This window comes from Rhinatrema bivittatum, chromosome 5 (assembly GCF_901001135.1).
Source record: "Rhinatrema bivittatum chromosome 5, aRhiBiv1.1, whole genome shotgun sequence".
Classification (NCBI taxonomy): domain Eukaryota; kingdom Metazoa; phylum Chordata; class Amphibia; order Gymnophiona; family Rhinatrematidae; genus Rhinatrema; species Rhinatrema bivittatum.
This window is the reverse complement of record NC_042619.1, coordinates 385,477,479-385,503,907: the sequence shown is the minus strand read 5'-3', so window position 1 is coordinate 385,503,907 and position 26,429 is coordinate 385,477,479. Positions and strand designations below refer to the sequence as shown.

The 26,429-nt window shown below is 43.0% G+C and overlaps 1 protein-coding gene across 1 annotated transcript in view; it reads right to left on the bottom strand.

Moving 5' to 3' along the window:
- Positions 1-26,429, bottom strand: part of LOC115092484 (unconventional myosin-XVI-like) — a 334,559-nt gene that overhangs the window by 234,372 nt on the left and 73,758 nt on the right. The window contains exon 3 of the mRNA XM_029603324.1: positions 2,186-2,256. Coding sequence (XP_029459184.1) covers positions 2,186-2,256 — 71 coding nt within the window. The remainder of the gene's footprint in view (positions 1-2,185; positions 2,257-26,429) is intronic.

Genomic DNA, 26,429 nt, shown 5'->3' with positions numbered 1-26,429 from the left:
TTTGTGCTTTTACTCCACATATATATAATAGCAAATTGCCTATTGAAATGTCTGACAATATGGTCCTTTTCCTCATTATTGGCTGAAATATGTTCACTGGAATATAAGAGTAAGGTAACTCAATTTTTTATAAGTGTTCTTCAATGCTTATGAAAGTATGATAAAAAGTCTCAAATGTATGAAAGAGAAATCATTTTTTCCAAGTGCTTAAATTTACATATCTCTGCATAAGGAATGTTAAAAGTAGGTTTAATGACTGCTTTCATCAAAATCCTCAAAGCAATTGAATTCTGATACATTCTCTAGAATTTGCTAACCGGCAAAACAGAATTTATGATAGGATTTCAGAAGAAGGGACTTTAAAACAACCAACAAATGGTGTACAATTGGGACCAGCACTGGTTAGACCAAAGGCCGGCGGAAGAACTAGACCTGGGCTTAGGGTGCTGACCATTAGGGGGAGCGTGAGCCATGTGGGGCCGCTGCTGCTCACAGCCCAAAAAAACAGAGAGGACGGCCACAACCAAGGGGTGGGGGTGTGAAGGCAGAAGATGCCTAAGGTGCCCAATCCCCTTGCACCGGCCCTGGTTAGACACATCTTCTATTTTCATTGAAACATAGAATATGAGTGCTTCTTGTGCATTTATATCTTAAACTTGAAAAACCTCAAAGGTATAAGAGCTTACGATGCAAATATTTCTCAGAAGAAAAACCTTCTAGAGCAAAGGTTTGCAGTACAAAGGTCCAAGAAGATAGACGCAGGAGAACCATCTAACAAGGGGGGGACTGGATGTGTAATAGAATGGCCTCTCACTGGAGGTGTTGGAAATAAAAAGAATCATGGAATTCAAGAAAACATGGATTTGCAAAGATGCGACAGGAAAGCTAGATAACTACTGAGATTTATAGCATTGCACCAGGGATGACATTGAGCACACTAGATGGACCTTGCTGACCATAGCTGCTGTCATATTCTATAATTCTATATTCACTAAAGAATCGATTATTCAGCAATGCAGGGAGCAGAAAAAGTTATACATCTAGGGTTAGCTAGGTAACTTACATGGGATTCAGTGAGCACTGCCAATTAGGTGCTATTTCTTGCCAGATAAAGTCCTAGTTAGCCTGATATTATCTGGTTAACTTTAAGACTTCTCTCCATCATGAACAGCCTTACTTGGCTAATTTATCAGCTGACTATCCAGTCCCAGAATGCCCCTAAACTGCCCCCAACTAAGTTTTAACCAGCTACTTAGCCGGATAACTTGGAGGCAGACAGAACCAGGAATTTTAAAAGCTCATGGTTTGTTCATTTGCACATTGACCCCTATTTTTCTAAATGCAAGGTTTCTTATGCCTTTACCAAGGGAGACAATATAGAAAATTCCAATTCTGTGAGGGTCCATAGGAATGTATTGGTGTTCCTGACCAAGCCAGATGGGCAGGGTCCTTCTACTAAATCTATAAGGGCTTAATGAGCATTAGAGAGAGCTGATTTCCTTTTTTCTCTCCACTGGGATATTAGATTTTAGCTCTCATTTCTGGAATACATTTCTGGTGTGGATTCTAGAATGGAGAATATTGCACCAGGTTCAGAAGGGATGCTCTTCCTAGGCTCATCCAGGAGACTGTGTCCACTAACCAAATATTGTTATACCAGGTCTCCGCCTCCCTTAGAAACCTGGGAGGCGGAGACCTATTAGGAGTCAGAGGAAGTCCAAGATTCCCTGCCTTTATGCTTACTAACCACAAGTAACTGTATTTAAGCCTATTCTTGTCTACAGAGCCCTGAAGAATTGTCTTCCTGCTGTGTATCACTGGTCTATCATTTTTTTTTTACTTTATACTGCGTAACTAGAAGGTGGCTCCCTTGCCTTCTACAGGGAGTGCCCTGTGAAATAGGGTTACATAAGCTATACACACAAAAACCACCATTTTACAGTTTGGGCTTTGGTGTTATTTGCCAGTAACTTAACTACTACTTCACAATACCTCTCCTAATAAACCATGGAACTGGTGCCTGGCTAATATTACTGAACATTCGCAGCTAGAGATTCTGGCATAATACTTTTTCAGCTCAGCAAAGATAAGAAATGCCTACTTGCTACAATTTATTGTAATAGTCTGCTATTTAGTATTCTGCCGCCTTATCTGCAATCTGAAATATTACTCTTCAGTTTCTTACCAGATGCAGCAAAGAGCCTCCTGAGGAAATGAGTGTATTAGGGTCAGCACCATCCTTTAGTAGTCGTAGCACTGGAAAATTAAAAATGTAAAAATAAAATATTAATGTAGCAGTACATGATTCTCTTTCTCCTTAATGCCTGAGTTTTCCATTATCTTCATTAATTAGTTTAATAATATGCAAACCTCCAAGGAAAACCCACATCTCTCACGTGTTTCAGTGTCTATTATAGGACCTTTTGATAATGATGGCTATTATTAGAGATATGAAAAACCTATTCCGGTTCATGCTCATGGAGAAAGTTCAGAGACAGAAGTCGGAAAGGAGGAGACAGAATTTAATTGAATTTAAAATGTATTGATTGATTTTTCAGCTAGAAAGCGGCACACGGTGATGTATATTAATAATCCCAGCTGACATAGGAGTCTTAACCTGTATTTTGATGGCTGCAATTAGTGAATTCTTAAACTTATGGTTAATACCCTAAGCACTATGAGGCTTACAATGAAATACTGTATTTATCTCACATTGCTTAAGGGTTCTCATGAGTTTAAAAAAACCAAAATCATGTAATACTAGAGTTATACATCCAGACTGAGACACGCTCTAAGTCATTTGGTCTCTTTCTGACTCCCTCTCTGAAAAGCATGCTTCCTTGCAAAGAGATTTGTAGAAAATGTATAGTTGCTGTTTGTGTACCTCGAAAAGCTTCATATTCAATGGGAATCAAACTTTGTATGATGTTTTCATATTTGTACTTTTATTACATGTTCCTAGAGAGATAGTGTACCATTTAAATATTGTAGAAGAGGATATATGCAAACTATCACAGAATATATCATCAATTCAAAGCATCCCTAAGCACAATGAACTTGATTAATCTAAATCTGTGACTTAGAAAATGTTGGCACAAATATATGCTGATTTTTCTGAATAAATAAATAAAATGTACATCTTATATTTAAATAAAAATCAACACACAAGGCTGTGAATATAATCAGAACCGTTGCATAAATGTCCTTTATGTGACTTTTCAATTGCCTCTCATTATGAATAGTGCAACACATGAAGAGCCTCTTTTTACTATGTATGAGTCTCAATAACTCATATATGATATGAGAGTTACTTTCATAATATTGGCAACATTTAGAATAAGGATAGATGAACTATACTGAAGCTGTTCCTACACTATCAGCATAGAGGAAGGACATAAAAGCATAAGAACGTAAGACTTGCCATACTAGGTCAGACCAAATGTCCATCAAGCCCAGTATCCTGTTTCTAACAGTGGCCAAACCAGGTCACAAGTACCTGGCAGGTTCTTGATAGATATCCTTGGGATAAGCAGTTTGGAGCATAAGATGATAATTTTTGCAACTCCATCTTAATAATGGTTCATAAACCTTTCCTCCAGGAACTTGTCCAAACTTTTTTTTTATTAGCTATACTAATAACGTTTACCACATCCTCTGGCAATGTATTCCAAAGATTAATTATGCACTGAGTAAAAAAATATTTTCTCATTAGTTTTAAATATATCACCTAGTAACTTCAAGGTGTTTCCCCCTCTGAACGCTTTGAAAAAGAGTAAACCACCAATTACGTTTACTCGTTCCATAGACCTCCGTCATATCTCCCCCTCAGCCATCTCATCTTCAGGCTGAAGTGTTAACCTCTTCATCCTTTCATAGGGGAATATATCATTTTGTTGCCCTTCTCTGTACCTTTTCTAATTCTGCTATATCTTTTTAAGATGTGGTGACCAGAGCTGCACACAATACTCAAGATGCGGTCACTCCATGGAGCCATACAGAGGCATTATGATATTCTCTGTTTTATTCTCCATTTCTTTCCTAATAATTCCCAACATTGGCTGCTGCTGCACACTGGAGCTTAAGATTTCAACATATCAACAATGATGCCTAGTTCCTTTTCCTGAATGGTGACTCATGTTGAACTTTGCATTATGTAACTATAACAGAAACATAAATGATGGCAGAAAAGGACTACATTTTTCACCCAATCTGCCCAACAACCTTATGCCAGTCAGTATCTGCTGCATTGTGCAGGTTACCCTCACGCTTATCACATTCCCAGACCATAAAAGTCAGGGCCCTCGAATGCTGTTTGAATCCAATTTCCCTTAACCCTTGCTGTGAAAGCAGAGAGCAATAATGGAGCTGCATCAAAAGTATCAGGCTTTGTGATTAAGGGTAGTAAAAGCTAGAAATGTGAATCGGATGCCGGAATCTCTTCCAGGATCGTGGACCTGTGGGAAATTCTGTTTCCTGCGGTCTGAATGGTTTTTGTTTTTGGCTGTCCCGAGCCGAAAAAACCCCCACCCGACCCTTTAAATCGAATTTACATTCCCCTAACCTCCCAACCCCCCAAAAACTTTCCTAACCTGATGGTCCAGAGGGGGTCCCGGGAGCGATCTCCCACTCTCGGGCCATCGGCTGACAGCAAACAAAATGGCGCCGGTGGCCTTTTGCCCTTACCATGTGACAGGGACTATCGGTGACATTTGCTGGCCCCTGTCACATGGTAGGAGCAATGGATGGCCGGCACCATCTTAAAAAATGTCACAGGCCATCCGTTGCTCCTACCTTGTGACAGGGGCTGGCCAATGGCACAGATAGCACCTGTCACATGGTGAGGGCAAAAGGCCACCGGCGCCATTTTGTTTAGTAGCAGCTGACGGCCCGAGAGCAGGAGATTGCTCCTGGGACCCCCGCTGAACCACCAGGTACTTTAGGAAAGTTTTATTTTGGGGGGTGGGGGGATTGTAAATAAATTAGATCTAAAGGGTCGGGTGGGTTTGGGATTTTTTTTCCTGTGTGCTCTCTCTCCTCCCCCCCCCCCCCAAAAAAAAAAAGCAATAAGAAAACCGCATGAAAATGTCGTGGGGTTTTCCTATAATTTTCAGGGACCTCTGATACATGACTGCTTAGAAAATATTGTACAATATTTTCATCTGTCAAAAAAACGATGCACATCCCTAGTAAAAGCCGCATCAGCAAGTTACCCCCAAGTTTGTTCCCCAATTACTTTGATATAACAATGCAAAAATAAGGGATTAACTAGTTAGACCCGAAAAAAATCACTAGTTAATATATCCTCTGTTGGCACAGAATTGTATTCCAAAATTTGTAAAATGAAATTAAAATTCTTTTATCATGTGATTAAAATTACTATCATATTTTAATTAATAGTGGTGATGATCACCGCAGTTTGAAGGTTCTAAAAGAAAACTCAGCGGTTGTGTCAGCCAAAGAAACATACTCGGGCTTAACAGCACACAACCAGCTTATAAGCAATAGAATAAGCTATTAAGATGAGTATATTCATGTCAGGATAGTAACTCTCCATGTGGGAGTACAAAAAAAAATGAATTAATTAATTTATTTTTAATTTTTATATACCGATGTTCTTGTATGAAATACAAATCACTCCGGTTTACATAAAACAGTGAAATGCCCAAAAAAGGAGAGGGGCTTTACATAGAACAATAGAACAAAGTACAAATTAAACATAGTATAGTATAATTACAAAAAACATTTAAACTCAAAATCATAGTACAGTTAAAAAAGTCATAATAGGATAACTCCAAGAGGTATCCCATAATTGGGTTTATCAAAGCATTTGGGTTGCATTAAGTGTCTGGGAAGGCTTGGCAGAAAAGCCAGGTTTTTAGCTTTTTTTTTGAACTCCTGATGACTTGGTTCAAGTCTTAGATCTGGGGGGGAGCACGTTCCATTGGTGGGGGCCTGCTGAAGATAGTGCTCGTTTGCTCAATGATGATTTTACCAGCGGGGCATACAGTGTGCCTTTGTATGTGCTTCTAATTGGTCTGGAAGATGTATGAGGTTGAAGTTGTGTGCTTAATAGGGATGTGAATCGTGTCCTCGATCGTCTTAACGATCGATTTCGGCTGGGAGGGGGAGGGAATCGTATTGTTGCCGTTTGGGGGGGTAAAATATCGTGAAAAATCGTGAAAAATCTAAAAATCGAAAAATCGCAAAACCGGCACATTAAAACCCCCTAAAACCCACCCCCGACCCTTTAAATTAAATCCCCCACCCTCCCGAACCCCCCCCAAATGACTTAAATAACCTGCGGGTCCAGTGGCGGTCCGGAACGGCAGCGGTCCGGAACGGGCTCCTGCTCCTCAATCTTGTTGTCTTCAGCCAACGCCATTTTCCAAAATGGCGACGAAAAATGGCGGCGGCCATAGACGAACACGATTGGACGGCAGGAGGTCCTTCCGGACCCCCGCTGGACTTTTGGCAAGTCTCGTGGGGGTCAGGAGGCCCCCCACAAGCTGGCCAAAAGTTCCTGGAGGTCCAGCGGGGGTCAGGGAGCGATTTCCCGCCGCGAATCGTTTTCGTACGGAAAATGGCGCCGGCCATACGCGTATGGCCGGCGCCATTTTCCATACGGAAAATGGCGCCGGCAGGAGATCGACTGCAGGAGGTCGTTCAGCGAGGCGCCGGAACCCTCGCTGAACGACCTCCTGCAGTCGATCTCCTGCCGGCGCCATTTTCCGTACGAAAACGATTCGCGGCGGGAAATCGCTCCCTGACCCCCGCTGGACCTCCAGGAACTTTTGGCCAGCTTGTGGGGGGCCTCCTGACCCCCACGAGACTTGCCAAAAGTCCAGCGGGGGTCCGGAAGGACCTCCTGCCGTCCAATCGTGTTCGTCTATGGCCGCCGCCATTTTTCGCCGCCATTTTGGAAAATGGCGCCGGCTGAAGACAACAAGATTGAGGAGCAGGAGCCCGTTCCGGACCGCTGCCGTTCCGGACCGCCGCTGGACCCGCAGGTTATTTAACTCATTTGGGGGGGGTTCGGGAGGGTGGGGGATTTAATTTAAAGGGTCGGGGGTGGGTTTTAGGGGGTTTTAGTGTGCCGGCTCACGATTCTAACGATTTATAACGATAAATCGTTAGAATCTCTATTGTATTGTGTTCCATAACGGTTTAAGACGATATTAAAATTATCGGACGATAATTTTAATCGTCCTAAAACGATTCACATCCCTAGTGCTTAACATGATAGGAGCAAGTTTGTGTATTGCTTTGTGAATGATTGTGAGAACTTTATAGAGGATCCTGTGTTTAATAGGAAGCCAGTGGAGGTTACGAAGGATTGGAGTGATATGTTCTCTTTTGTTAGAGTTTGTGAGGATTCTGGCGGTGGCGATCTATACCATCTGTAAGGGTTTGATAGTATTTGTGGGGAGACCGAGTAGAAGGGCGTTACAATAATCGAGCTTAGATAGTATGATGGATTGGAGTACTAGCCAGAAGTCAGTGAAGTGAAGGAGGGGTTTTAGCTTTCTGAGGACTTGCAGTTTGTAAAAGCAGTCCTTTCTGGTAGTGTTTATAAACTTTTTTAGATTTAGATTGTCGTCTAGCCAGGCTCCAAGATCCCTGACGTCAGGTGAGAACATGCTATTTGAGTTTATTGATTGAGAGGAGCTTGATGAGCTGGTGAGGGGGTCATGGGAGATAATGAGCATTTCAGTTTTATTGGCATTCAATACTAAGTTGAGGCTAGAGAGTAAGTCTTTAATTGGCTGAAGGCAGTCGTTCCAGTAGGTGATGTTTTTTGAAGGGATTCTGTAATCGGGAGAAGGATTTGTACGTCATCCGCATAAAGGTAATGGGTAAGCTTAAGGTTTGCGAGTAGGTGGCAGAGAGGGAGGAGGTAGATATTGAAGAGGGTGGGTGAAAGTGAAGATCCTTGAGGGACTCCATCTGTAAGAACTGGATGAGATTCCTTGTTGTTTATCCTGACTTTACAGAATCTGTTGCTCAAGAAGGACTGAAACCAACTGAGAGCTGAGCCTTTGATGCCTATGTTGGCTAGTTGGTCTATAAGTATAGTGTGTTTTACCGTGTCAAAAGCTGCAGACAAATCTAGAAGAACAAGCAGGTAGGATTGTTTTTTCTCCAGGTTAACGAGAATGGTGTCTGTGAGAGATAGTAAGAGAGATTCGGTGTTTAGGAATTTGCGGAAGCCGTACTGAACCAGGGACAGAATGTTATGGTCTTCCAGATATTCTGATAGTTGGCTTGTTGACAATTTTCTCCATCAATTTGGCAATGAGAGGTAAGTTTGCGATTGGTCGAAAGTTAGCTGGGTCTGATGGAGAGGCGTTTGGTTTTTTTAGCAGAGGTTTGAGGATTGCCAATTTTAACTGGTTGGGTACTAGGCCTTGAGAAAGATGTGTTAATTTCAGAAATTGGTTTTGAGATGGTGTTCGGGATGGCGATGAGCAGATTTGTTGGTAATGGGTCTGATGGGTGGGAGTTTGAGGGTATTTTCTATCTCAAGAGAAGCGGTGGGCTCAAAAGACTCAAGACTAGCGTTTTGTTGAGGCAGGGTTATGAGATGGAGTATTGGGGGGAGGCTGTTGGTTGTGAGAGACTAGGTAAGGTTGGCGATTTTTGTCTTGAAATAATTGGCAAGTTTGTTGGCTTTGTTGAGTGCTTGGTGATCTGGAATGGTGGGAGGAGATGGTTTGATAAGTGAAGAGACGTAGGAGAAAAGTACCTTTGAGTCAAAAATAAAGTTGTGGATTTTTTTTGCGTAGAAGTCTCTTGGTTCTAAGGATGGCGTTCCTGTATGCATTGAGAAGGGATTTGTAGCTAGCAAGTGACAAAGTGGTCGGGGTTTTTCTCCAGCTTTGTTCTTTATTTCTTAGTGTTTGCTTGAGGGATTTAAGTTCAGGGGTAAACCAAGGTTTTCTGTTGTCCAATGCGGGTTGTATGGTTTTGGTTGAAGTTGGGCAGATTTGATCTGCAATTTTATTGTTGAGATTGATCCATGAGGTAGTTGCTGTGGTTGTGTCTGTGAGGTCTAGTTGATTTAGTGCTTCAGATATCTTTTCGCTGAGTAGGACTAGTGAACATGGTTTCCTGAAATGGATGGTGGATTTGGTAGAGACTTGAGGTGGTGGATTGTTGATCTTAAGGGTCATATAGATGACCCGGTGGTCTGACCAGGAACTGGAAAGCAGGTGGGATTGGAGTAGATGGTAAAGCTATTGTTAATGAAGATGAGGTCCAACGTATGGCCTGCCTTGTGGGTGCGGCTGTTGACAATTTGAGTAAAACCACTTTGCGAATGCTCAGTCGGGCAGCACAGTATAAACTGCTACAGTTCAACTTCAAATTCAACAACTTAAAAACCTTTGTGGTTGGAAGTTCAAATTTCAATTATTTTGAAGTTGTAGTGCATTCAACATACAGTTTTAATGCACGTTGCAGTATTTGAGCTTAAAAAAAAAAAAAAGATAAAAAATAAAAGGAAGACAATAGACCAGTGATTGTACTGACTGGTCAACTAGTTTCTGTTCAATACCAGATTCTATGCCATGCTGAGGTCTTATCTTCTGATATAAAAAGATTTTTCCAAACAATTTTTTCAAAAGAAAAAAAGATTGTCATAGTGATCATTACCACTATTAAAATATGATAGTATTTTTAATCACATGATAATAAAAAGAAAATGTTAATTTCATTTTACAAATTTTGGGATACAATTCTGTGCCAGCACAGGTTATATTTGTTCCCCTAACCATAAAAATCAGGGCCCTCATTGGTTGCTGTCTAAATCCAATTCCCCTTTTCCCACTGCCATTGAAGCAGAGCGCAATGATAGATTTGCATTAACAGTATCAAGGCTTATTTGTTAAGGGTAACAACTGCCACACCAGCAAGTTACCCCCAGTTACCCTCCATGCAGTCTTGTTTATTTTTATCCTCGAACCTTTAGGGATCCACAGTGTTTACCCCATGCCCCTTTGAATTCCTTCACTGTTTGTCTTCACCATCTCCTCCAGAAGGGCATTCACCATCCTCTCCATGAAGAAATATTTCCTGGCATTGGTTCTGAGTCATCCTCCCTGGAGTTTCATTTCATGACTTCTAGTTCTATTGATTTATTTCCAATGGAAAAGGTTTGATTGTGCATCATTAAAACCTTTCAGATATCTGAAGGTCTCTATCATATCTCCCCTGCACCTCTTCTTTTCTAGGGTATACATATTCAGAACCTTCAGCCTCTCCTCATAAGTCTTCCAATACTGACCCCTCACCATTTTGGTCACTCTACGTTGGACTGCCTCTATCCTATCTTTATTCTTTTTGAGATACAAGGCACCTGTACTGAATGCAGTACTCACCAAGGACCTGTACAAGGGCATCATCACCACTTTTTCCTACTAGTTATTCCTCTCTATGCAGCCCAGCATTCTTCTGGCTTTAGCTATTACCTTGTCACATTGCTTCGCCACCATCAGATCAGACACTATCACATCAAGGTCCCTCTCCCAGTCCGTGCGCATTAGTCTTTCACCACCCATCACATACAGCTCTTTTGGATTACCGAACCCCAGATGAATGACTCTGCACTTCTTGGCATTGAATCCCAGCTGCCAATCTTCAACCATTCTTCAAACTTTCTTAAATCACTTTTCATTCTTTCTAGTCCTTTAGGCATTTCTACTTTGTTGCAAATCTTAGTATCATCCACATAAAGACAAACTTCCCTTCTATCCCTTCTGGGAGGTTATTCACAAAGATATTGAACAGACCCGTTTCTCCTCTGCCTTGCCTTAGTACTTCACTTTTACCTCCTGGCCTTCCTCCTCAATACTCTGCTTATGTGGATGTGTTCTCCAAAAAAGCTGCAGACACTCTGCCTCCGCATCATACCTATGATTGTGCAATCAATTTGTTACCCAACACAGCCTCCTTGGAGCAGAATTTACCCATTGTCGCACAGAGACTCAGGCCATGTCAGAGTACATCCACGAGAACCTGGCTAAGAGGTTCATTCAACCCTTCAAGTCTCCCCTGGAGCGGGATTTTTCTTTTGGGGGGGGGGAGAAGATGGATCACTCCATCCCTGCATCGACTACCGGGGTTTGAACGAGATTACCCCGAAAGACCACTATCCTCTACCTCTAATTTCTCAACTTTTTGACAGGCTCCAGGGAGCTAAAATCTTTTCCAAATTGGATCTCAGGGGAGCCTATAATTTAGTTTGAATCCACAAAGGAGATGAATGGAAGACCGCTTTTAATATCCGAGATGGCTACTTTTAATACCTTGTGATGCTGTTTGGCCTTTGCAATGTCCCAGCTGTATTCCAGAATATGTTGTGGAGTATCTCCATGTCATCTTAGTATTCTCCAAAGACCTACAGAGCCACTGCCACAATGTCTCTCGTGTCCTCCAGCATCTCAGAGACAACCAGCTCTACACCGAACTCGAAAAGTGTTCTTTCGAGCAGGAGACCATCCCCTTTCTTGGCTACATAACCTCCAGTCAAGGTTTCAGAATGGACCCTCAGAAGTTGAAAAGCATTCGAGATTGGCCTCAGCCTACAGTCCTTGCAAAGATTCCTCGGCTTTGCCAGTTACAAACCGTCCTTTATCCATCATTACTCCACTCTGATCGCACCCCTTACAGCCATGACTCGCAATGAACCTAATCCTTCTCATTGGTCACCCGAGGCCATGACCGCTTTTCTCTGCGAGCCGTGTCTCCATCATCTGGAACCCAGACGCCCATTTATTTTTGAGGTCGATGGCTCTGATGTGGAAGTAGGGGTGGTCCTAAGCCAGTACTCAATTACTCATACCCTACATCCATGCTCCTTTTCCCAGATGCTTCTCCCCAGCAAAGCTGGAACTACACTATAGGAGATAAGGAGCTGCTGGCTATTAAGCTGAGGAATGGCACCTCTGGCTCGAGGGAGCCCAGCATCAGATCACAGTGTATACAACCACAAAAACCTCGAGTACTACACCGTGCTCAATATACTTGAATCACCGTCAGGACCACTGGAACCTCTTTTACCTGATTTAATTTCCTGCTACGCTACCGACCAACAAGAATTGCCATGCTGATGCCCTCTCCGGGTCCTTCATTCTGGAGGATGTTCCAGTTGCTCCACGGCATATAAATTGACCCTAAGGTCATCCTGACTGCCACATTTCCGGTCCCACCTGGGAAGATGGTGGTTCCATGTCAGCTACGCTGGAGGGTCCTCTGTTGGGCTCATGAGTCCCTTTCCGCAGGACACCATGGACAGTCCAGGACCCTGGCCACTCTCCAGTGGTTTTATTGGTGGCCTACCATGAAGGATGATGCACAGGACTATGTGGATTCTTGTCCCACTTGTCCACATCACAAGCCTCCAGTGGGATGTCCATGAGGACTCCTGTAACCTCTGCCAATCCTTAGTGAGCTGTGGACCCATATCGCGACTGATTTTATTGTGGACCTTCCTCCCTCCAGGGGCAACACCACCATTTGGGTCACTGTAGACCACTTTTCCAAAATGGCCCACTTTGTGGCTCTGCCTGGTCTTCCATTGGCACCTTAACTCGCACAATGTGTTTATCCGCCATGTGTTCCGGCTCCACGGTTTTCTAAAACATATCCTTTTAGACCGTGGGGCACAGTTTACTGCTCGATTCTGGAAGTCCCTCTGCAAAAAGTTCACCCTCTTCTCTAGATTTCACCTCCGCTTATCACCCCCAAGCCAATATTCAAGCAGAGAGAACTAACAGGAACCTTAAACAATTTCTTCGGGCCTATGTTAATCTTCGGAAAAATGATTGGTCCAACCTACTTCCCTGGGCTGAGTTCACCTTGAATTCACATCTGTCTTCACCCACTGGTTCATCACCTTTTCAGGTAATCTATGGACGTCAGCCTCTTCCTCCACTACTGATTCCATTATCTGTTCCCTCACCAGTGGCCCAGTTGACCGCCCAGGAGTTGCATCAACTCTGGACTAGCACAAAACACTTGCTACAGGAAGCATCCTAAAGGGCTAAAGTTTTGATGCTCATCACCATGAAGCTCCCCAGTTTACACTGGGCACCAAGGTGTGGCTCAGCACCTGGTTTATCAGTCTGAAACTTCCTTCTCGATTGCTCCCAGGTACATCAGTCCTTCTCCGGTGCTCCATCATTTGGGTCCAGTCACCTACAAACTCCGGCTTCCCTCCTCTCTCAAGATCCACAATGCCTTCCATGTATCATTACTAAAACCTTTAGTACTGTCTGGGTTCTCCAGGAAGCTTCCAGATCCTCAACCATTGTCTTCTGAAGCAGATGTGATATACCAAGTTCAAGATGTTCGGAAACGTGGAAAGAAATGGGAGTACCTCCTGTCTTGGATAGGTTTCAGACTGGAAGATAATAGTTGGGAACCCGCCACTAATATTCTTGATGAGGATCAAGCAATTTCATGCCACACATGCTCAAACCCAAATCCCCGGGGAGGGGGGGGGGGGTCCCTTAGGAGGGAGGGGTAATTTTATGACTGTCCGTGCTCCACATGGCGGCTGCGATGCCGCTGACCAACACTCAGACTCTGGGCCTCCTTAAACACGCACGCCATCTGTCCTACCTTTAAAGGGCCAATGGTGGGAACTCCAGGGTTGTCCCCGGCTGACGACATCACAAGCCTGAGATATTTAAGGACCTCCTTTGGCCTACGCTAACCGACTTGGCAACGGGTTCCCTGAGCTCCTCTGGTGCTTGTTCCTGTTCTCCGGACCTGAGGTTCCTGCCTTGGATCTCTTCTCTCTGATCGCAGACTCTGGGTACCTGCTCCTCGGGGGCCTGCTCTGCGCTTCCATTTCTGGAACTCTGTCTCCGTGCTTCCCCGCACCTTGGGGTAGCCTCTGCGCTACTACACCAGAGATCCTGTCTCTACGCTTCCCCACTTCTTGGGGTAGCTCCAGATTCACTACTCCAGATACCCTGTCTCCACGCTTACCTGCTCCTCGGAGTAGCCTCAGCATTACTACTTTAGAGTTCCTGTCTCCACACTTCCCCGCTCTTTGGGGTAGCCTCAGCATTATTACTTCAGGGATCCTGTCTCATCGCTCCCTGTTCCTCGGGGCCTGCCCTGCGTGTTTCTACATTGGAGATCCTTCCTCTGGTATACCCTCTCTTCAGAACTGCCCAACACTGCAATATCATTGAACTGAGTCTCTCTGTTCCTGATCCTCTGGGAACCCCACAATGCTGCTACAGTGCAGGTGCCTGCGGTCATGTGGCTGTGACGCAGGCAGTTCTTCTATACCTCCTCTCACCTGGGCCACAGCCGTGGTCCTGTTGCCTTGTTTCCAGTCAACCTCACCTCCCAATGGTGGCGACCTGTGGGGCCCAACCCCTCAGGTAGTGTCAACTTCCACCTCTGGCCAATGGTTCATGAAACCTACAAAACCTAACAATGGGTCTACAAAAAGTGCTCAAATGTAAATCCGCAATTATCTCTCATTCATATATTAATTAGAAGGTAACTGCACCTCATTAATATGGAGAAGGGCTGTTCAAGCCAAAGAATTTCATTTGTTCATTTTTTGTTTGAGGTTCTTTTGTTTTTTCATTTTTTTTGTTTAATGTTTATCTAAGCTATTTAGGATCTTCCCCCACTGCAAATCCTTTAAAAAATGGTGCTGGCCAGTCCTCAAACTGATGCTGTGTAATGTCAAAATGTCACCAATCTGAGGGTCATCTGGTACCATTCGATGATATAATGCTCCTTCCCCTTTCCTCAGCATCAAACACTATGGAAATAGTAAGTGGGGACCAGGGAGATATTCAGCCCTGGCTCATTTCTTGGGGGAATAAGAGTAGTCAGAGGCATAAAGAGGCCCTGACTAGGCTTGGCTCAATCCAGTCGGAAAGACCTCAGCTCTGTAACTTTGTTTGGAGAGGTGAAAGGGGAATCAGAGGAATGGGGAGGCCTCAAGGAAGCCCCAGGGAGCAGTAGAAGGCCCTGGGGGATCAGGAAGGCAGTTTTTAAAAACAAACAGAATATACTCCAAACTTTAGGAATATTTTTTGGCAAGGCCATTTTCATCTTTAAAGATGGCCGCCGCCTTATTTAAAGTTGGCGCCGGCCATCCAGTGCTCCTACCATGTGACAGGAGCCGGCCAATGGCACGGATACCCTGTCATATGGTAAGGGCAAAGGGCCATCGGCGCCATCTTTATGAGTGGCAGCCGACGGCCTGAGAATGGGAGATCGCTCCCGGGACCACCAGGTATGTTTTGGGGGGCTCGGGAGGGTGGGGGAAGGTAAGGGGTTAATTTTAAAGGGTCGGGCCTCACTACAAAAAAAAACGACGATGTGAATTGGAACCAATTCCGATTCACATCACCCACGATCAGATTTTTTCCCCCCTCTAGCCGAACCCGATCGTTAAGATGATCGGGCACACTATTCACATCTCTACTACTTATGCATTGAAGTTAGAAATATGTAGTTAGGGGGGGCGTTCTAGCGCTGCGATCAAAATGGCCGCCTAAGCGTGTGTCTCCGCTCCAGCCTATCCAATAAAACGAGGAAAATACGCTCCATTATCTCCTCCAGCGCATATTTCTAGATTATACGGCTCCCTAATCATCACTGTGCTTGATGGCAGCTAGCAAAGCCGGGAAAATAGAGGCAGCCTTTGCGGCGGCGACTGGAACGAAAAGATCGAAGGCTGATCCTCCGTCACCAGGCAAGGCCCCGCCGTCGAAAGTAATGGCGTCAGCTGATGTCGTCTTAACTGAGTTGCGGCAACTCAAAGACTTGATCAATATAAATATTGATGCTACTAACGCGATTCGGGGAGAATTGCAAGCGGTTTCTACTCAACTTGACTCGTATCGCTCCTGCTTAGATGTGGAAACTCAAGTCTCCTCCTTGTTGCTAACCGCTGCCTCCGTTCCCTAACTCACAAAGGATATAGAACGTTTACAAAGCTCTATAGAGGACTTATCTAACAGGAATTGCCGCAATAATGTAAGGATTCTCGGCGTTACAGAAGGAGAAGAAAGTAATGACATCAAAGGTTTCATCGCTAAGCTGCTTACCTCTACCTCCATCTTGAATTTCAGTATCCTTTAGAAATCGAAAGGGCCCATAGAGTGCCCGCTAGGCCTATTCACAATTCCAAATACCCGCGGCCCATTATTTTTAAATTGCTGCGCCATCCGCAAATCCTCCAAATACTGGCGGCTGCCAGAACCCAAGCACCTGTTCAACATAAAGGCTATAACGTGCTTTTTGTTCCCGATTTAGCCAAAGATACTGCAATAAGGCGTAAGGCCTTCCTCACCCTACGACCGAGGCTTCAGCATATCGGAGCGAAATATGGCCTACTCTACCCAGCGCAGATGCGGGTTACTCACCTTAACCACACGAGGATATATCAACAGCCTCAAGAGCTAGAGGTTTTCCTTCAGTCCATTGGCAATGGACAGGACATGATTACTTGAACGTCTGATGTCCAGGGATAATCCTAGCAAGATGGGAGTAATGCCTCTGTGCTCTCTCTGAGAGCTGAAAGACCATTTTTTGTGCTAGTCTTGTTTTCTCATTTTTCCTTTCTTGATTGGACTCACTCTTTATTATTTTGTTGAGCGGAGCTGATCACTTGGAACAGTCAGTGGTCCGCCTAGACACCCATCACTAGTCCCCTGTGGGACTTCCAAGAATAGCACGGTTGGTGCTAGCACTACTTGACACCTTATCGATCTAAATTTTTCTTATTTGTTTTTTCTTTTCTTTTTTCTCTCTTTTCTCTCACTTTTTTGCTTTTCTTCCTGAATATTCCCTCATTTTCTTCTTCTTTCCTCCTGTGAGCTTTTCATTCCTCCTCTCTCCATTCTTGTTCTACTATTTTTTTTTATACTAGAGAGGTTCCTACAAGGTTATCTCCTCAAATCTCTCTTTCACTACTTGCCCATGACTACTGCCATTGCTTCATTTACTGTGGTATCCCTAAACGTCCACGGTCTCTCGCATCCCATTAAAAGGAAAAAGGTCCTCACTTACTTAAACTCCTTGCACGCGGATATTGCTCTCCTGCAAGAAACCCGTCTGACAAACTGAATCGGCACTGGGTGGGTCAAATCTTTCAGTTCCGCAGTTCATAAAAAAAGAGGAACAGCTATCCTTATTAACAAACGGCTGGATGCAACGATTATTCAGCAATCAGCAGATCTCGATGGCAGATGGAATATCATTCAAGTTTCTATCAATAAAGAAGTATATAACATCCTAAATCTATATGCTCCAAACCAGGATGATCCTTCATTCTTTCACAACATGTTTTCACATCTTCTTGCAACTGACTCTAATCAGACTATAATAGGAGGGGACTTCAACCAGACCCTTGATCCCTTCATAGACAGGAAATCAATGGCACGCCTCTTCATCTCTAAATCATGCAAAGCTCTCAAACATCTCATGTCTTCATTTGGATTATCAGATCCTTGGCGTCTTCTTCACCCTGGAGAAAAAGAATACACTTTCCTTTCTGCTCCACACTCTTCTTACTCCCGCATTGACTTTTTCTTAACATCTCATGGCTTAATCCCACGGATACTCTCAGCAGAAATTGCTCCTATATTGGTCTCGGATCATGCAGCAACTATTATTCAATGCAGTTTACAATCACCAATCATAACGGACAAAATGTGGAGATTCAATTCTTCGTTATTGTCAGACTCAGACTTTGTAGCCCACATCCGCACTCACACTAATGACTATTTTTCAACTAATGCTACTCCCGTCTCACTATCCACCTTATGGGAGGCCTATAAGGCCACAATTAGAGGAATTATTATCAGTTACTCAGCACATCAGCTTAAAACTAAACAAGCAGAGATAGCTCGTCTCCAAAGTTCCGTTGCCTCATTGGAATCAGAACACATTCAACGGCCGACAAGCACCTCTAGCAGCTGTAATAAAGGCAAAGTTTCAATACAATCAGCTTCTCAGTGCCTCTGTACGCCTCTCCACTTTCCACACTAATGCTACATATTACGCAGAAAATAATAAATGTGGTCATCTTCTGGCATCCTATTTAAAGAAGAGGGAAGAGAAAAAGCGTATTACTAAAACAACATCTGCTTCCAACCAGGTTCTTACTCAAGATGTAGATATTCTGCGCGCATTCCGAGACTTTTATGAAAAGTTATACCAGAAAGAAGTTCAGGTTTCGGAAGACGAGCTTCCCTCTTTTTTTCTACACTCTCATCCCTCCCTATCAGCGCAACAACTTCAGGACCTTGAGTCTCCAATCACTCCACAGGAAATTGAACTTGCAATCCAAGCTCTACCTGCAGGGAAAGCCCCCGGACCGGACGGCTTCACTACAGACTTTTACAGAACTTTCAGCAAGGAACTTATACCATATCTACAACAGTACTATTTGATTGCTCCGGATCAACCGTATCTCTTCTCCTCTTTTTCCACAGCATGTATAGTGGTTCTTCCAAAGCCAGGAAGAGATGTAACGGAAGTTGGCAACTACAGGCCCATCTCTTTATTAAATACAGATTACAAAATATTTACTAAAATATTGGCCACCAGACTCTCCCACATAATGCCTAGTTTAATTCATCCAGATCAATCTGGTTTCATTAAACATAGGCTTATAGCAAACAATACTAGACTTTTTTTTCACATTCACGAAGCGGTTTTTTCTGCCCCCTCCCCGGTCATTGCAGTTTCTCTAGATGCAGAAAAAGCTTTCGACTGAGTGGAGTGGTCTTTTCTTTTTTCCACTCTACATGAATTTGGCTTTGGCCCTAATTTCATTTCCTGGATCAAACTCCTGTACTATTCTCCCACTGCTTTTTTATATCTTAATAACCGCCGGTCCCCAATTTTCTCTCTTCATAGAGGAACTCGTCAAGGTTGCCCCCTTTCTCCTTTGCTCTTCAACCTGGCTTTGGAACCCCTTCTTATTGCCATTCAACAAAACTTACGGATTAAGGGAGCGATAGTTGGTTCAGAAGAATATAAGTTATCAGCATATGCAGATGATGTGTTGCTTTTCCTATCTCATCCTGACTCCTCCCTTCCACATCTTCTCCAGCAAATTGATTCATACTCCGCTCTTTCAGGTTACAAGATTAACTGGCACAAAACCGAGCTCCTTCCCCTTAATGCTTTGAGTTCTTTGGTTAATCTCACCAACTCTGCATACAAAAAGTCCCCAACAGAATCAAATATCTGGGAATTTATTTTCATTCCAATCCCCAGTTGACTATTTCTAATGCTGAAACCCGAATTATCCAAGCGATCAAAGATCTCACCCTTCATTGGTCACCCCTTCACCTCACATGGTGGGGACGCTTAGACACCATAAAAATGGTGGTTGCCCCTAAAATTACTTATGCCTTATCAATGATACCTATCTTCTTCTCCTGTGCTTTCTATAAACAGGTAGATAGAATACTATCTTCCTTCTTGTGGAAAAATAAAACTCCAAGAATTGCCTTGTCCAAACTTAAACTCGCTAAGACTGAGGGAGGTGTAAATTTCCCTAATTTTTATGCATACCATCAAGCTTTCATGCTTCAATAAGCTCACCATCATTTTTCTAATACCACTCAAGGGGAACGACCCAGATGGTTAGATCTGGAACGTTCCTTGGTATCTCCTTTCCCACTCCCCTATTTTCCAGGGATGAAAATATCTGCACAACTAGAGTCCAATTCGATACTGCGCTCGCTACATAAGGCATACTCTCTTTTTGATTCCATCCGCCCCAAACATATATGCTCTTGGAATTATTCCATAATGGCCCCTATATGGCGAAATTCTAGGTTGACCATTGATAACCATCCTCTCAATTGGCCGTTGTGGCAGACTAAAGGCATTTGGGTTCTTATCTTTCATATTGGAAGATGCTAAATTATGCACGTTTGCTAGACTCCGAGCGAATTTTGGGTTACCAACCTCTCAATTCTTTGCATGGCTTCAATTACGAAACAATTTCTGCCTCCCCCTACTTCTCTGCTCCCCTCAATACTTCTCCTTACCTCCTACAAGTTTTTCAAGAGCATGGGCTTCAGGGGCATTTAGCATCGAAACTATATGAGATCATTGTTTCCGCTGAAGCTAATGCTCTTCGATCTGGACTCTACCCCACATGGACGAGGGAGATTGACACTCCTATTGGTAAAGCTGAATGGCAACACCTCTGGTCCATAACTACTCGCATCACACTATCTTCCAGCTTGACGCAATCCTCCTTTTTCCTTATGCACAGAGCTCTTTGGACACCTTGGCGCTTACACAGGGCTGGTCTACTTGCCTCACACCAATGCTGGTCCTGCTCAGCGCCTAAAGCGACTCTCGAACATATGATTTTTTCCTGCCCATACGTACAAAATTTTTGGCTCCAAATTTGGCCAACGATTACTGCCATCATTTCCTTATCCCATCCATTTACGTATGCTGTGTTCTTCCTTAGAGGATCAAATCCTTCTCTTTCATTATCCCTCCCCCGCAGGAAATTGATGGACTTTATGTTTACCATTGCTATTCATACAATACTGTCTAACTGGAAGCGTAGTGATTTGCTTTCACATTCTTGGTGGTGGAATTCGGTTTGTATGTATTATAAATATGAAAAAGCTATGGCTATTAAGTGTAATCGATTGGCCTCTTGGGCCCAAGTATGGAAACCACTTGAGGATTATGTAACCTCTTTACATTGACAACCTGATGCTTACTCGGACATCCTAAGCTCTTTCCATCTTCTCCTAATCTCTCTCTCTTCCACTTTCTTTCTCTTCTCTTTCTCTCTATCCCTTCTTCCTTCTTTTCTTTCCTTCTCCTGGTTTCTTTTTTGTACCAGGCCTCCTTTACAGAGCTTTTTCTATTAATCTTTACGTTCTTATTCATGTTTTTAAGGGAGATAAGTATTACTCTTGTTCTTTGACTCGTATTCTTATTTGAGATATGTAATTCAGTTATCTCCTGAAACATTGCTAATTTGTCAAGGCTATTGTATATGATGCTCTACATTACCTTGGTTTTTCTTTTTTTTTTTTATGTAACTCTCTTTGTTTTGTCATAAAAAATGTTCAATAAACCATTTAAACAAAAAAAAAAAAAAAGAAAAATAAATATGTAGTTAGGTGCTCTTCTGTCAATTAAAAAGGTTGATAGAAGCAAGATCAAAGCACCCAGATGGGTTGAAGCAGCACATCCTATGTAAAGATAAAATGTTTTATAGCTAAATTCTCCAGGCCATGTAACCTGGCATATATGTAATTTTTAGTAATTAAAATACATGAGGCCAGGCATCAGATATTGTGACTTGACCTGTATTTAAATAAAATTAGTATTTCACTTCTTGGGCCATGAGTCCATGAATGGTCAACAAGAAAAAAGTGTAAATATATTGTGCAGTCCAGAACCTCATTTCTGTTGTGCTATTTAGAGTAAGGCATGCTCAAGATCCTGTATACTTCTCATTGGTAAGACACCATTTTCATTTTTAATTTTGTGTGTCTATGATATGACTTGATCAATTAAATACTTTCCTCATGTAAAATAAAAAATCATCCTCTCTTCCTCCCCCCCTCCCCTCTCTTCCTCCTCCTCCCCCCACCCTCTTTTTCTCTAATATTAGTTTTTGCCGTTCAAATTACTTAGTTACTCTCACTGTTAGTTATCTATGCATTAGTTCATATTTTACTATTATCTTGTTATATGTACAATGTTACGCCTTCTCAGTTATTTTTATACTAGTTCATTATTATTACTACCTTTTTCTATGTACAACACTCTGAAATATTGTTTTTGTTACCTGTAAACCGACGCGATATCCTAGGATGAACGACGGTATATAAAAACCAATACATAAAATATTCTTTTAAGAATATATCTGACTGAGTTATTCAGTGGCTCTGATCTAATAAATAATTAACTGAGCTCAAAATGATGCATCAACTCTAAGGAGCACTGATTTGTTAAGACTTATATGACATGGTATTCTAAGGTAAAGAGAGTACTCTTTAAAGGAACCCCTTACTAAAGTCTCTTACTTAGAATCACATAGAGTAGAACTGAGACAGTACATAATAGGCATGGCAGGGGAAAGCTGGAGGACCTTCCAGTCTCCCTCGAGACAGGATAGTGTGAGATTACAACAGCGCAATTTGCTTACCCAGCTGGAGCTGGTTCAGAGGTGAGCCGGGTGATGTCACAGAAGGGCAACAGACTGCTGCTTTAAACTAGCAGCAGTGCGGTGCACTACCGCCACAGCCATGTGCTCCAAAGGGTGCGCAGCTTTGTCTGGCGAGACCAGTAGACTGGGCCAGAACAGATAATTTACTAGCATCCCTTTCTTATTCCCCCCGACTCTGATGGGGAGAAAGAGGAAAGCTAAAATAATTGTATCTTCACCAGTTTCGTATAGAGGCCCAATGGATAATCATGTTCTATGACTGGTGGAATCGCCTAATGAGGACAGTATGGGGGTGTCTTTAGTAGCCTCCTTGAGTGCCGAAGGGCCGTCATCACCTCCACAACCTTTGTGTACATCTTTTATCGAGGTTAATCAGATATTAGACACCTTACCAGCAAGTTCTGGGGTTATTGTGAAAGATAACTAATACTTTGGTCACTTAAAATCTAATCAGGTGCCAATTGTGGGGAATGATATGGAAAGAGGGGATATAGATAGGCAAAACTTAATGCCTACCAACTCTCCTATTAATGTTAGTAGTTGATTTATGGAAGATGTCTAAATTACATCTTAATGTTTCACAAATTAATGCATCTCTAACATCCACTGTTAGTAAGAATAGAATTTTGAAAGATGATCAAGGTAAGAAACTTTCTAGTCTCAAACAAGATTTAGTTGTACTTTTGATGTTAATACAATTGATACAGAATAGAAACAATGCATATTAAGGATAGTTTTATAATATACAAGGAAATAGAAAATGTAGAATATGATTCATATTAAAAATTTAAGGGTGGTTAATTTCCCTCAAACCCGATTACTATCACTGTTAGAAATGTTTAAAAAAATATTTGAGGAAAATATATGCCAGACTGATATGCCAGTAAATAAATTTGTATAAATGGTACACACAGGTTTGTGTTATTTATGATTGTATTTACCTGTTATGGCCGCCAGCCGTGGCGGGCCGTGACCAGGACCAGGTGTCATTGCCGCCAGCCACGGTGGTCTGCGTCCGGGGCCGAAGACTTACCTGAGGCGTCAGGTCACCTCTGGGGATCCCGCAGAAGCAGGCAGGCCCCTTTAGTGTTGTCTTCGCGGCTGCTGCCACTGCTGGGCCTGGCCACATGGCTCTCTTCTCGGCCGGGCTGATTCTTCCCCCTCTGGCCTTCCTAGAGTCACGCGCACGGCAGATACTTTACATTTAAAGGGGCCATGACAGGAAATTGTCGTGGCTCCTCCCTGTGGACTCCACCTTCCGGTTTGCTATTTTAGGCAAGGTCTGCTCCTCAGACCTTGCCTTGGCTCCTAGCTGGTGTGTCCCTGTGCTCCTAGGTCCTGGCTTCTCCATTCCTGGTTCTTCTTCTCTCCCAGGTGGTCGGATTCCTTTGGACTTGACCCTCGGACCAGCTGCCAACCATTATTCAGGATTTGACCCTTGGACCATCTGCCGACCATTCTTCAGGCTTTAACCCTTGGACTGACTTTCGACCTGCTGGAGGCGCCAGCTATTGGATTATATGACCTGCAGGAGGCATCTGCATCCAGATCCCTTCTCTGTCTTCAAAGGTCCACTTGAGTCTAGCCTCGCCTTCCGACGGTAGAGAGGTAGTGCCAACTCTACCTCGGACCAAGGGTCCACCTTCAGAAGCGTAACATTACCTGTGGTTGAAACCCTTGATGTTGTGTATATTTGTGTATATTTCAGAAGAAGGGTGCAAGATATGTATATAAGTCAGTTAGGAGGTATTTTCCTAGCTGTTACTTTTGCTTAGCTTATATTTCCTGTTTCAAGTCCCGTGAAAGAAGTTAGAAAGGCAGTATATTGCATTAAGATATTTTCTGTGATTGGGCCAGTGTCCTGGATTTCAGCTCCAATGGACATTAGACTGGAAACTATTTGTCATTCAGAAAGAAGGTAAAATCATGGCTGTTTTCATATAATTAGTTATGACCTTAGTTGATTATGGAGGTAGAATTATAACTGTATAGTAGGTTGGTATGCTGGTTTGCCATTGAGAAGACAGGTTAGCTGGGCATGTTGGTTGGTGGGCAGGATAACCCTGTCACAAAGAAACCTGAATTTAAACTTCTGGGTCTCTGATCTAGTTGCCAACCATGAAGAATCTTTTAGCCGATAGAATTTTATATGAGGAATGGGATCTATACATCAACTGGATGTGTAGCAAAACCCACCTTCTTTGACCATGCCAGAGCTGCTGCCTACCCCTGCAGCTATGTATCACCAGTGTGCCATCAGGGAGAGGTAAGTATTTGTAGTGTTCATGCTGGTCAAGAACTGCATGCTAGTCACTTTTGTCTTAGCTAACTGTGCCAGCCTGTTATTATGGCATTGGTTGTATAGGTGGGGATAGCCTTCCTACTAAATGTTATCTGAGGGCACTTGGTAATGGGGAGCTGACACGTGCACCAGACACTTAAACCCCACAATCTCCATTACCTGCAGAGGCTGGTCATCAAGGGCAATCATTTAGCAGATGTTCATTATTGCTTTTAATGCTGCCTGCCTCTTGCCTTGGGATAGAGCTGTGGAATACCACTACAGCTCCCCCAAGATGGTTTGCCACTTCAGACTCATGCAGGGGCTGCTGGCCTGCCATTTTATTGAGGCCGTGAAATCAGCTTGGGGGAAAAGTCTTCCCGTTTTCAACCCCTTTTCTCTGGATTTTACTTGGCTTGGTAGAAAGGGGTCCCCAAGCTAGTATTGCCGCTCTCTCCTGATGTCAATGCTAGTGGATGCTGCATACCAGCATTTGAGAGATGTCCTATCTCCTTCCCTTGATTGATACCCTTCACACAGTCAATACACTGAGGAAAATGCAGTACTACCTCACTTTGTAGTGCCTCCAGATCAGGAATTTTTCACAATTCTTCCTATACATTCTTGGGGGCTGATGCTGGCACTGGCATTGAAATAGAGTGTGGACTTTGAGGAACAATGTCAGGAATATCACTCATACTCTTCTGGTGCTGCCTGCTCTTGCTCACCATCCTCAGTTTCATCTCTCTCATCTATCACTGAAATGGAGGCTAAGACACTATTATCTAATCCTACCAAATTTTCTTCAGCTAGTAGCTCCTTCATATCTTCTGATTCAGTGACTCCCATACAAAATTCATCAGAATCAATAGATGCAAATACTGTCTGCACTGCTTCAGCAGCAGTAATTAACAACGCATGCACTGCTGGTTTTGGCCTTTGTGCTTCTGCTACCACTGCTTCCCTGCTACTGTCTGCCTTGCTGGCACTCTCATCCTTTCCCTCTGCTGCAAAATAACAGGGAAAGGAACAGGTAATGGTGGCACATGCTCTCCAAATTTCAATTTCATTTGCCTGGAGCTGTCTTTCTCTCCTGCTATTCTGAACTATAAATTGTCCCTCTTCAATTTAGGTGCTGGGCTGTCTTATTTTATTGCACTGTCTACTGAAGGATTTGGATATTACAAATATTTTCTTTTATTTACTGGTATGGTAAATGTGCCCCCACTCCCAGTACAATTCTACTGTGAAAGAAGAGAACTGTCACACATACACAGTACAGTGTATGAGTGCTGTGCTGTATGCACTGCTGTGCACTAGTGTTGACAGGCACCACACACAAAAAAAAACTGTTTAACACCGACCAAAAGGACTTTAACCCTGGTAATACTCTTCTCCTTAGTCTGACCATGCAGTGCTCACCTCACTGGCAACCAGACCAAGCCAAAAATAATCACTAGCACTGTGCAACTTTCCACATTATCTCTTAACATGACACTCCCCCAATGAAGAGAAAAATTAGCAACAAGTGCAAATTGTTGTCTCTCTGGCACAGTGAGTGAAACCAATGCAGCACAGAAAAAAAGTAGAAGTAGCCCTCTATTGGTGCCAAAATCTATAAAGCTTTTTTTTTTTTTTTTAAACTCTGAGAGACCTTTTTCCTAGAACATTATTCTCTGATAAAGCTAGAGAGGAAATACAAATTTCTTTTTGCACATACTCAGACCTTATGGTGGGAATGGGTCTGTGCCACTTGTTCCAGATAATAGGCTATTTTAGAAACATTCTTCACTATGATTTGTATTGTGTTGTTTCCTTGTTAAAAATATCTGATTCACAAGGGAAGGCCTGGTTGCTATAGTTATAGAATCACAAGGGAAGTCCTGTTTGCTATAGTTATCAGCTGTTTTTTCCTCAGCACTATATTTATTTATTTATTTA